Raw genomic sequence first — 13,826 nt, forward strand, 5'->3', positions numbered from 1 at the left:
ACGCACAAGGACATGCAGATATCTTATCTGAGATGCTCCCTAAAGTATGCAATTATAATTGTGGAAGCATCGCTCACAAATGCACGCGCATATGAGAGCTATACACGTGCATCTGTAGTTATAATTATATACCAGTAACGAAGTAAATTCTGGAAGCGCCTAGAAGATGCAACGAGGAAATCACATAGTATAAAAGCAGCAACAGTAGAGGCGAGAGACTCAGTTTTGATTAAACACGCTATCTGTCGAGCAATAGAAGTGTTATTTTGAAAGTAGTCTAATAAAGACCATTTAGCATTATCGAATATTGGCGTTATTTATTCAACAGTTTAGTGATTCGAACTTAGGAGAAGGTTGCAAATAAGGGGATTTGCAGTAGATTCGTTACAATATAATGTGCAGCAACAAAATACGAAAAACAGTGAAAGTGATACAGAAAGTCTAGAATCTTGTGATAATGAAGTTCAACTCGCCTACCAAGTTTCATCGCTTTATCCGTCTTTGGGAATGAATTATCGCACTTTTTCCGTTTCTCGAAATTTTCGATATCGAAAAAGTGGGCGTGGTTATAGTCCGATATTGTTCATTTTAAATAGCGATCTGAGATGAGTGCTCAGGAACCTACATACCAAATTTCACCAAGATACCTCGAAATTTATTCAAGTTATCGTGTTAACGGACAGACGGACGGACGGACGGACGGACATCGCTCAATCAAATTTTTTTTCGATACTGATGATTTTGATATATGGAAGTCTATATCTATCTCGATTCCTTTATACCTGTACAACCAACCGTTATCCAATCAAAGTTAATATACTCTGTGAGCACTGCTCAACTGAGTATAATTAGCCGTCATTACACTTCTCCAATTTAGGTTTTCTACACGAATTTAAAAATTAGAATAAGCGTTTTCCAATTGAGTGTTGTTGTTGTTGTTGTATTAGCGATAAGTGGGGAGTGTTATAGATGTTGTCGGTATATTTTTTATATGCTAGACAATTTATTAGGTACAGTTTTAAAATATTTAAAAAAAAATAAAACTGGTATAAAATTTGGTCGAATTTTATAAATAAATTTATAAAAGGCTTATATGTCACAAAAATTTTTATTTACCATTTGTAAAATAGTTGAAAAAAGAAACTGGTATAAAATTTGGTCGAAACTTTTATAAGTAGACATCTCAACCATACTGGGCAAGATTGCACGATCGACCAAGCGGGTTAGACGTGGAACGAAGCGCGAGGCTGAAAAATGGCGAAGATCTTAAGAAGGTCTTACAACTTTGATTAACAAAACTACTCTTGCCCTACGCATGCCAGGCTAGGACTCCTAATATTAGGAGGTGCACAGCTACAATATATACTAGCAGCAAGTAGCATACGTTCTAGAAAGCGTATAGTATTTGCCAAGACGACGGAGTTTTCTTTTATAACATAGGTCCTGCTTCGAGGTTTCAACTTGGTCGTTGAGCAAACTTCTGGTAGCACTATGGACTCATTCAGTGAGGTCCTCACGGACCGGCTATTTCAACCTAACTTAATAGGTTATCGCTGGTAACATAAACCTCTAGCTTGTTAGGTAAGCGAATTTCCGACCTGAAATAAAACAAAAAAACATAAACTTGTTTCTGTATGGATATTAATTAAATAAGTCTGAATTTTGTGTTTATCGTCTTTTTTCCATCGCCCTAATTTCCGCAAAATCTGTATGACAAAAAGGCCAAGGCTTTTACTTGAATCTATGCGAGCAAAGTATTCCCAACTTTAATAAAAACAAAGTAATCAAAAAAGGGTGCGAAAACTGCGCGTTTAGGCGCAAAAATCCGGCATAAAAAATTAAAACAAATACTTAGACAACGTGTGAAATTAAGTGAAAACTAAAAATGAAAAAAAATTCTGAAAACAGGCTTTTGGCCTTTAGTTAGCTCAATTACTGAAAATAAACAAATATCTAAAAACTTTATTTAATTTATGTTATGTTATGCGTACATGAAATCCGTCAAACTTTTGCAAGACCAATTTCATCATTAGCCCTAATCATCCTCTTTCGCCATTTTTATTTATTTTTAGCTGGTAATATCCGAGGCGACTATTTTTGAGTTGTTACAAGTCTGGTATAATTTCGACCAACTTTTATTTGTACTATTTGGTTTAGGTTTTCATCAGCGTCTATGTTCAATATATTAAAATTTGTCTTAAAAGCGTTCGACCAATTTTATTTAAAGTTGCTTTGCCCGGGACCTGAACCTAGGAAATTCGGTGTGGTAGGCGGAGTACTCCACCACTACCCTACAGCAGCCGTTGGTGTTATACATTTTGTGCATTGTTATTTCATTCGCTTTTTTGTTAATATTTTCTTTTGAAGCAAGTCTAAATTTATTTGAAATAGCTAAAAAATTAACAAGAAACAATTTTATTTGACTTTCGCCTTCACCTTTTCCGCTTATCTGTCAAAACAACAAGACCGGCATCAATCACGCACTTAAATACCAATTTTACACGCGTGTGCGAGAGCATTAGCATGGACCGAAAAAACTATTTATTTCCTTTTATTATAGTATAGTAAAAATAGTTGTCACGACATAAAAATGGATAGCCCGTAAAAATTTCAGCTTTTTATTTTAATATTTAGAGGTGCCTCTAGCGACTTTAGTTCTTCCATACGAACCGTGTGAGTCTTTTTTACAATTTGAGGTTGAACTTTATCCTCTATTAATTACTTTACTAAAGCTTAGCAAAATACAACGATGAATAACTCTTACCAATAAATGCTTTTTTGAACTAAGTAGTCTATTGAAAAATAAAGTCCTCTCTCGGCTAACGAAAATCAAGCTCCACAAGTCATTTATTGTTCCCGTCCTTCTATATGGTGCAGAAGCATAGTCACTGGCAATATCTGATGAGGCGCCTCTGTGAGTGCTCGATCGAAAAGTTCTTCGAAAGATTTACGGATCTATACGCTTTGGTAACGGCAAATACCGAAGAAAATTTAATGATGAACTGTACGATGATGAGCCGGCAAAGAAAGTATTTTTATCAAAACCCGCTTATGGAAGCAGAAGGAGTGGACTGTCCCCACTCCGCTGGAAGGACGAGGTGGAGAACCATTTAAATTCCCTTGGTGTTATCAATTGGCGCCAGTGAGCACAGCAAAGAAGCGCGCCTTGTTGGACTGACATAACCTTTTTTACGGTTAAGCGCCAATTTAAGTAAGTAAGTAAGAACAATTTTTTCATTGGCCCACCCCAATATACGTATTCGGGTTGAATGATTTTAAGAAAGTTTTCATAAATAAATGTTTATCCCTAGAGCTCTTTCTACTATATGAAATCCAAATTTCTAGCAAATCGAATCAAAAGGGAGTTGGAATTGATCTTCTGAAAAGTAAAACTTAGTAAATATATACTATATATGATATTAAAACATATATAAATTATTTCGTTTTTCCATACTGAGCATTTTTATTTCCATCTATATCTATCACCAATCTTTTATTCGTAGTCTTCAGTTAAGCGAACACTTACGAGTATGCTAGAGTATGTAGAATAACGCAGTCCTTAACGTATAGTCAGTTGTGTGTATGAATCATTGCAACGGTGAGTAAATCGGTGGAAATTCATACGTAGCTTAAACATACATACATAGGTATACAAACACACATACTACTACTTACGGTTGTTATACTTACTTACTTAATTGGCGCCTAACCGTCTAAACGGGTATGGCCGTCCAACAAGGCGCGCCAGTTGCTCCTTCTCTCTGCCAACCGGCACCAATTGATCACACCAAGGGAGTTTAAATTGTTTTCCACCTGGTCCTTCCAGCGGAGTGTGGGCCGCCCTCTACTTCTGCTTCCATAGACGGGTTCCGATAGAAACACTTTCTTTCTTTCTTTCATTTTAATTCGCTGGGCTATGTTGATGTCTGCGTATAGCTCGTACAGCTCATCGTTAAATCTTTTTCGCCAACGCGTAGTGGTCCATAAATCTTTCGAAGAAATTTTCTCTTGAACACTCCCAGAACCGTTTCATCTGATGTTGTCATGGTCCATGCTTCTGCACCATATAGCAGGACGGGTACGATAAGTGACTTCTAGAGTAAAATTTTTGTTTGCCGAGAGAGGACATTACTTTTCAATTGCCTACCTTGTCCAAAGTAGCATTTTTTGGCAAAAGTGATTATTCGCTGGATTTCAGAGCTGATGTTGTTGTTAGTGTTGATGCTGGTTCCCAAATAAACGAAGTCTTTTACTATTTCGAAATTGTGGCTGCCAACAGTAGCGTGGTTGCCAAAGCGCATATACGCCGACTCCTTGCATGATGACAACAGGTACTTCGGTTTGTCCTCATTCACCATCAAACCCATCTTTACCGCTTTTTTTTCAGTTTGGAGTAAGCAGAACTAACGGCGCGGGTGTTCAGGCCGATGCTATCGATGTCATCAGCATATGCTAGTTGCACGCTTTTATAGAATATTGTTCCAGAGCGGTTAAGTTCTGCAGCTAGTATAATTTTATCCAGCGTCAAATTAAAGAAATCGCAATATAGGGTTTCAGCCTGTCTGAAACCTCGTTTAGTTTCGAACGGCTCGGAGAGGTCCTTCCCAATTCTGACTGAGCTAATCGTGTTGCTCAACGTCATTTTACACAGCCGTATAAGTTTTGCGGGGAAACCAAATTCAGACATAGCGGCATATAGGCAGCTCCTTTTCGTGCTGTCGAAGGCAGCTTTAAAAGCGACGGAGAAGTGATGTCTGCCGATTCTTTTTTCGCGGTTTTTTCCAAGATTTGGCGGATTGTGAAAATCTGGTCTATGGTAGATTTACCAGGTCTGAAGCAGCACACTAACAATCCATCAGCGCCCGCGGCCTGGTTGTTATTCAATCTTGTTATTGCTTTCTGACTTCGTCATAATGGGGTGGGGGACATTTATTCCATCATCAGCGATTGCGGGATCGTGTTCGTCCTCCCTGTGCGGTAAATCGCTGTCTCCATTTAGGAGAGCAGACAAATGTTCCCTCCATATCTAATTACTCTCTTTACATCAGTTACAAGGCTACCGTTTTCGTTCTTACAAGAGTTTTCCACGGTCTTAAAACCTTCCGTCGATCGCCAAATTGTTTGGTAAAATTGTCGGGCGTTATTCCTGGTAGCAAGCAGCTGAAGCTCCTCGCATTCACGCCTTTCTGCCACTACTTTTTTCCTCCTGAAAAGGCGTCTCGCTTCCCTTTTCAAATCGCTATAGCTTTCACTCACTCTTCTTGTTGGGCTCGTTTTCATCGTAGCCCTGCAGGCAGCGTCTTTTCTTTCAGTTGCAACGCGGCATTCTTCATCGTACCAGTTGTTTTTAAGTGGCCGCCGGTAACCAATTTTCGGTGGCAGTACGAAGTGCTTTGACGATATGCTCCCACTACTCCTGCATTACGTCGGGTTGAGTTGTGCTCTCAGAGAGCAGGTGTGAGAGTCGAGTTGCGAAATCATTGGCAGTCTGTTGCGATTGCAGCCTTTCGACATCTAGCTTCCCTTGTGTTTTTTGTTCCTTCGTTTTAGCCGCGCAGATGCGGATGCGTATTTTGGCTGCGACGAGATGATGGTCCGAGTCGATGTTAGGTCCTCGGATCGTGCGCACAACTAAAACACTGGAGGCATGCCGTCCGTCTATCACAACGTGGTCGATCTGATTGCGAGTATATCGATCAGAGGACAGCCATGTAGCTTGATGTATCTTTTTATGTACGAGCCTAGTGCTAGATATTACCATGTTTCGAGCACCGGCAAGATCAATCAGCATCAGTTCATTAGGAGAAGTTTCATTGTGTAGGCTGAACTTTCCGACAGTGAGGTCAAAAACACCTTCTTTGCCCACGCTGGCGCTAAAGTCGCCAAGCACGACTTTTATATCACAGCGGGGGCAGCGTGCGTATGTGCGTTCTAATTGTTCATAAAAAACATCTATCACCTCATCATCTTTCTCCTCTGTCGGTGCATAGGCGCAGATGAATGATATATTAAAAACGTTTGCTTTTAATCGGATAGCGGCGAGACGTTCGTCCACTGGCGTGAGCGCCAATACTTGGCGACAAAGTCTCTCTCACACCACGAATCCGACGCCGAAACTGCGCTTATTTGTATGGCCACTCCAATAGATGTCAAAAGAATTTTTTTTCCGGTTGTTATGGGGACCTAAAAAACGATTTATTAACGTATAACCTACATTATTTCCCATTGAATCACATCCAAGAATTGAATCGTTAACCCCGCTCACTTCAAGCGATAAGCAAGATCGCTTAATAGTGATGCACGATGGCAAAAGTACTCATACTCGTATATTGATTGAATCATAAGGGAGTAAGTACAAGTCGTTGTACAGAAATGCCTCGAAGTTAGTAGTTGCGTTCCATTGAAATCTGAATCGGATAAAATTTAACATGAAAAGGCAAAAACAACACAGCCTTATATCTGGATAAATAAATAAAGTGACTGGTTGGACTACGATATCACCCGCCTATTAAGCTGATGACTTTACTTCCCAACTTAAAACTTTAAAAATCTTAGGGGATATCCCCCCCCTTCCCCCCCAAGAGGTCGATAAATTTTATTTTTCAAACACTTTACAGAACAAAAATGAAATATCCAAAGAAAACAAATATTCAAATGTTCAATACTTAATTTTGGCATTTCATGATGCACGGCAAATTATACATGAATACCGCTTTTATAAAAATAAAACAAAATTTATAAAACTTTTTGATACCATTCCCCTCCCCCCCCCCCCCCCCTCCCCCCAGCTCTCGATCCGCTACTGATTTAATTCATCCCAGAGAATTAGTGCATCTACTCCACATTTCTCATGCATTAGAAGACAATATTTTAATCCTCATTTAATATCTGAGTTATCTTTTTCGGTGGATTGACCCTTAATTAATTTTGCACAATGGCTACCTCATTATGATTTTTGTCACAGTTTGTTATTTTTTATATCAGATAGATTGTTGATGTCCGGTTACTTTAACAAATAAAATAATCCTCCGAAAAGCATTTGGTTTCTTAATTCCCTCGTATCAAGCTTTCATTTTTTGAGCTTTCAAGAGGCAGGAACATCACCGCACCTAAATTATTATAGAACTGTTATGATTGTCTTGGCACCATTATTTGTGTTGTATAAATAAAGTTTAAAGCTCTTCCCCTATGTTCTGACGTTGCAGAAATACCGGCGTATCCCCCGATTTTACCACACATGGGGTACATACCATGACCTTTAGTATCGAAATATATATAAAGATCCGAGCTCCATACACCATCTCCAACTGTGTGATTGTACTTTCATTTTGAACGTTTGCGATCTAAAGGTCACGCTGTCGCTACACCATATAATTTTAACGCCATTAATGGCAACACTGCTAATCGTCGTGGTTCGTCCCGCCACATGATCATGAAGCTAAGTAGCTTGCTTCCTACAAATCTCCCCCTTTCGGTAGACATCTATTTAAATGGATTACTACGGTCAATTGGCGCCACGGTCAGGACTTGTTTCGTCACGCCACTTATCTTTGGGGGGACAGCAGGAGTTGTGGCTTTACTCTCTTTGGCTTATTACCCACTTCGATATTCTTCTCTTTTGTTTGCAAGTCCCCACTATTTCTTTCTAAATTGCGCTTTTATAGTAGTTGATTACTCCCTGTATGGGTGCGTATCTCTACTAAAAGCGAGCTTATAGCCTTCAGCTTTCTTTCATTTCTCCCGAAACCTCTTTGTCCTCATACCGGTTAAAGTAGCGAAGGTTTCTCAAGGCAACATTTGTGACAACAAACTTCCTTCGGTCTTTTACGGCATCGAAGGCCCATGCCAAGCATTCATTCTCCCGCTCGATTGGGTCGATCACGGTTTTTACGCTGAAATCGCTGTTGTATTAACAGTGGGGCGAAGCACTGTTAACACAACGATAGCAATAACAACAACTGACTAAGATAGCTTGAAGCGTATTTTGAGCAAAATTTTTTGGTATTTGTATAGTTTCCAAATCTCTTTCATCTCATTTCGATTGCGAAATTGACTGAAGCGGATCAATTTGGAATAGATAGTCTGACTAAAAGCAAGTTGTGATGCGAAATCAAATGCTCAACTTTGTTTGGTAAGTTTAAGGCTAAAAAATATATTAACGAGATGCAAACATTTAATTGTATTTCATAAATTTCCAGTTTATCACTGTTAGTATTTATTCAAATATGTGAAATACCTTTTGTCAAAAGTCAAGCGGAAGCAGAACCCTGTACAGCACCGAACGGCGCACTAGGCTATTGTCTGATATATACAGAATGTGCCAATTTAACACATTGGCGCCAACAAAATAATTTAAGAAACTCGAAGGATGTGGAAAAAATGTTTTGCAGAACTGATGTAAGTAGCATAATTACAAGGTGATAGCCTGCATGTGACACGTATAGCGGATGCGAGACCAGGAACATACATACAGGACTTTGTAATTTATTTCCTCACAGCTGATGTTTTTTCCGACTAGGAACATTTAATGCAATCGAAAGTGCGATATTGATTTAATGAGCGCTTATTGAGTGTAGAAACTTAGTAGAATACAGTAGGCCAAGTTTCAAGACTACGGACAGGTGGATTGAATGGAAATCCGCACTCAAAGATCGCTAGATACTGACTGGAATATCTATCTATAAATCTTATAAAATAAAGACGCTAAATGCCATGTATGCACATAACTTCACACAGAATGCTCCGCTTTTAAAACGGTTTTTTGCATTTGAAAGCTTAGCTACGTGAGATGGTACATTTAATATAATTTGAAGATATATATTATAGGGGCGTGGCAAATTGCCAAAATGTAGTAAAAAATCATAAAATTTTTGTTTACACAGCTATAACTTATAAACGGATGGAGGGATTTAAAAAATTCTACTTTTCAGTAAAGCTTTGAGCTATTTACCTTCGATCTGCATCAAAAAAAAATACTCGATTCCTTTCTTATATCAGCCAAATTGTTTAAACAAAAGTAACATTTTTACCAAAAAATGTGTTTGTGGGATTGTTCGCTGTGAACTGTTCGCGCTAATTGCTTTTGAGTGATGATGATGCGACACATACATACGTACATACATATATAGCATTCGCTGTCTTATTTAACTTCGGGCGTAGGTTTATAGGTATACATAGTATAAAACAAACTCGATTTTTCTGTCCCTATGTCCCTTTGAATGCTTAAACCTTTAAAAATACGCAACGGATTTTGATGCGCTTCTTTTAATAGATAAAGAGTGATTGAAGAGGAAGAAACGGATGAACATATTTGGCTGAAAATTGGTGGAGGGGTAGCTAAGAACCAGGAGACAGACATAGGATAATTTTTATCCCGTTCTGGCTAGGGTCTTGAGATCAAAAAGTGGACCTGGGTAACCCTGGGATATGTTTGTACAATACGGGTATCACATGGAAGCTGTTTATGAGTACTTTGATACCGGGTATTTTTCGTACCCGCGGGTAACTAGGGTCTCTAGATATAGGCCAAAACGTGGATCCGGGTTCCCCTAGAACGTGTTTATACAATATGGATAACAAATGAAAGCTGTTGATGAGTGCTTTAGTACAGAGTAAGTTTCATACCTATTTGTTACTAGGGTCTCGAGATATATGCCAAACGTGGATCAGGGGAACACTAGGATGTGTTTTTACATTATGGGTATCAAATTGAAGCTGTTGACGTGTGCTTTAGTACAGGGTAGCTTTCATACCTACTGGTGATTATTGTCTCGATATATATGCCGAAACGTGGACCCGCATACCCCTAGAATGTGAGTGTAATATGGATATCAAATGAAAGCTGTTGCTGAGAGCTTTAAAGTAATTTTCATTGTGATATTCTATTTAGTCGCATCAACCTGGCAATACTGATAAATATGCATACGAAGCCGAAATAAAGACATGAATTAATAATACCGATATACCTATTTACATACGTACTATTCGATTTGCCTGAAATTTGGAATATAAGTTTGCCTATATTAGTATTTACGATCCTTTTTCCAGGAAGGAGACCAGAGACGGACTGGGACTGAGACTCGGAGTGGGACTGGGACTCGGAACGGGACTGGAACAAAATAGAAATCACCCCCTTACACTGGCAATAAATGATGAAGAAGAATTAGAAGAATTTCAGATAAGAGAAAAGAGGAAAGGAGAAGGAGACTGAGAAAGAGATAGAGTGAGACGAAGATAGAGATAGATGAAGCGAAAAAGACGGAGGGAGGAGTGAATAAAAGGATTAAGAAAAAGTGAAGAGGATGAGGGCAGAGTTAGACATAAAAAGCTTATTAAAATGTATGCAGATAGACCAAATTTAGGGCAGAACAATGTCTGCCGGGTCTGCTAGTTTTCAAATATATTGATTAAAGGAGGAGATGAATATTTTAAAAGCCCTTCAGGTCAGGTCTTCTTAAACTTTTCGTCAAATTGGCGTGTTATAGAAGATTTGGGAGCTACGTAACGCTAAATAAAAAAGATGGAAAAGTGGCATTAGCATGTTTAGTTCTTGTCATTGTAAGCGGAAAATACTTCCCGCTATTTTTAAATTGTTTGGTCCGAATGACATTACGAGAAATTTTGATTCATACCAGTACGGCCTTTTATTAGTTAGAACTATGGTATAAAAAAGAAGGTAGTTCCACTCAAAATTTGTTGACGTATTTGGGGATTTTTGAAGTTTCATAGTGTTTGTTGTTTTGCTAGAATCGTTGCCATACCGTTACTGTTTAAGGCGAAATTGTGGTTCTTCGGGATGGAAATTTCCTTCAGTATGAAAACGCAATGGTCATGTCAGATAATAATAATATGCATTAGCACGATTTATGTTCATAAATACCGATTGAGAATGCAGTAAAACATGCTACTTTATTGAAAAATAGTGGATAATGACTCATACATTGGCTAATACTCATATCTTTATGGCAGCTTGACCCCTAGACAGAAAAAAATACACGAAAAATCCTGTTGTTCTAGCAAGGACCTATTATCATGCCTCCACAGTGGATATTTCTGAGGGCATATTGAGAAAAGGTGTATCTCCAAAGTCTGCAGTGAGTGGTAGGTGTTTAATTTGTTACGTTGGTGGGACGCCACATCCATGTTAATGCTAAGAGGTTAGAGAATATGTATAGGTGGGGCTTGCCCCAAAGTTCCCCCCGGTACAACTGGCAAAAGAACTCTCATAACTAGTGGCTAACCTGCAGAGCTACAGGGCAATGTTCTTCCTAAAAAATGGTTTAACAATTCCTTCTCAAGAGCTATGCTTCAATCTTACAATAAATAAAAAATGTGGACTTGTAGCCAATTTATCACCATTCAATTTCATAAAAATTGCGTTTAAGTATGCTAAACTCTTCAGAAATTGCGGTGTCGGTTTATAAGGACCTCATTTGGGCAATCAATTCACAAACTTACGAAAACTTTAGAAGGCTATATTCCCTCGCTTAGTATACTTCGCTGTTTCTTCCACCAAAGCAATTTTCGGTAGATCGAAAAACTTATTGAAAACCTTCTTTCATGCTACTTAAACCGCTGTACTTGTACACAGGGTATTATAACTTTGATTGGATAACGGTTGGTTGTACAGGTATAAAGGAATCGAGATAGATATAGACTTCCATATATCAAAATCATCAGTATCGAAAAAAAATTGTATTGAGCCATGTCCGTCCGTCTGCCCGTTAACAAGATAACTTGAGTAAATATTGAGATACCTTCAACAAATTTGGTACACGAGCATATCTAGACCATGAATAGATTGGTATTGAAAATTAGCGGAATCAGATGATAACCACGCCCACTTTTTATATATATGACATTTTGGAAACACAAAAACCTGATTATTTAGTAAATAAAACACCTGCAATGTTGAAATTTGACGTGTGAACTGATATTGAGACACTTGATAAAAAATAGAAAAATTGTTTTAAAATGGGCGTGGCACCGCCCACTTGTGGTAAAATGAGTTTTACAAATATTACTAATCATAAATCAAAAATCGTTAAACCTATCGTAAGAAAATTCGGCAGAAAGGTAGCCTTTACTATAAGGAATGTTTTTTAAAAGGGTCGTGGACGAATCAAATAAGCCATATCTTTGCAAAGAAGAGCTTTATATCAATGGTATTTCATTTCCCAAATGGATTTATAACAATAAATAGGAAAAACTTCAAATTTTAAAAAATGGGCGTGGCACCGCCCATTCAGAATAGCACCATATGTATATGTATTATTGCGCAGCCTTGTAACACTATTAAGCACACAAAACAAACAACAACAGCATTTCAAGTGTACAGCTGGGTATGTAATGTTCGGTTTCACCTGAACTTAGACTTCCTTACTTGTTTAAAATAACTATGAAAGTAATTTCACTAACTGTTGTCTGAAAAAATTGTATAGATCGGTGGTATATATAGTATATATCTCATACAACCGTTTGTTCAGATAACAAACTTTTCGTAATTTCTGCCCCATATAGCATATATCGTTGTCTGAAACGGTCATAGAGACCGGTGGTATATATAGTATATACCCCATTTCTGCCCCCTTTTTTACCACTAGAAGTATCAAATTTCATCAAATTACTCACGCTTACGTCATATATTGTTGAAATAAGTGATTCGTAATCATAGTTTTTACATGCAGACCACAAAAAACGTGAAACTGTGCATCCTAACACAAAGTACCTACCTATTTTTTTATTTTATACTAGACGACCCGGCAGACGTTGTCCTGCCCTATATTTGGCCTATCTACATACATTTTTCCGTCTGACACTAATCGACATCGAAGGCTAATTCAGCTATATCTACCATACCCTCCACAAAAAGGAACCAGGTTCCCCAAAACCCCTATTCGGAATCTGAACCGCCGGCTAGTAGATTGATTACTGTTTCGATTAAAAAGTCGATTTTCGTGTCCAGATTCGAGTGAGACACAACAGAAGAGGACCTGAAGTCGTACATTATAAGTAGACTTAAATCTGAAGCTGTGACTATTCGTAAATTTAATTTTAATTATCCTAGAGACATTTCGTCTTTAGGATTGACGTATCCGTGCAACATTTTGAAACAATTTTGAATAATTCACTTTGGCCACCTGGACCCTTTGTGCGTGAATTCGAGCATAAAAACTAAATATTAAATATGTCCTTAATATATTTTATCAAAATGTAAGAGGCCTAAATACGAAACTAACTGAACTGTACTTGAAATCATGTAACTGTAATTACAATATCATCGTCTTTACTGAAACTTGGTTAAAGCCTCATATTTTTAATTCGGAGATTCTTTGCAATGATTACCAAATATATAGAAATGACCGCTTGAACAGAGTTGGAGGTGGAGTTTTGCTCGCGGTATATTCTTCTATACTTTCCGCTGAGGTTAATTTACCTGCTATAGAAGCTACGGAATTTAAGTGCATTAGAATCCAGCTGGGAATAGGTTTTACCTATATTGCTATTTGCTATATCCCACCATCTTCAGATCCCGCGGTGTATATGAATAATATTTCGTTACTGAATGATATCAATTCAGTGTTGAATCCTATTGACTCGATAATTGTTTTGGGTGACTTTAATCTTCCGCACGTATCATGGACCACATCCGACCATGGTATTGTACCGGTTTCTTCAAAATTGTCCAGCATCGACTTTTTAGCCGAAATAACTGAACTTTGCCTAAGACAGAAAAATATAGTTCCAAATATGTTCGGGAGCGCACTTTATTTGGTATTTGTTGATGATACATCAAAATCCATTCCTAGGAGGGGTGAACCTCTTAC

General features: G+C 38.1%; 2 protein-coding genes across 9 annotated transcripts in view; one reads left to right on the top strand and one right to left on the bottom strand.

Moving 5' to 3' along the window:
- Cbp53E (Calbindin 53E) overlaps positions 1–13,826 on the bottom strand; it is a 262,990-nt gene that overhangs the window by 222,689 nt on the left and 26,475 nt on the right. The window lies entirely within an intron of this gene.
- The window catches only part of LOC137243206 (serine protease grass-like), a 44,873-nt gene continuing 39,042 nt past the window's right edge, over positions 7,996–13,826 (top strand). The window contains exons 1-2 of one of the 2 annotated variants that reach the window (XM_067770600.1): positions 8,000–8,131; positions 8,199–8,397. In XM_067770600.1, the coding sequence (XP_067626701.1) occupies positions 8,103–8,131; positions 8,199–8,397 (228 nt within the window). In that variant the 5' untranslated portion in view covers positions 8,000–8,102. Of the gene's footprint in view, positions 8,132–8,198; positions 8,398–13,826 lie in introns of both variants that reach the window. The other variant, XM_067770603.1, reaches the window with a different exon arrangement.

The sequence above is a fragment of the Eurosta solidaginis genome, chromosome 3 (assembly GCF_040869045.1).
Source record: "Eurosta solidaginis isolate ZX-2024a chromosome 3, ASM4086904v1, whole genome shotgun sequence".
NCBI lineage: Eukaryota > Metazoa > Arthropoda > Insecta > Diptera > Tephritidae > Eurosta > Eurosta solidaginis.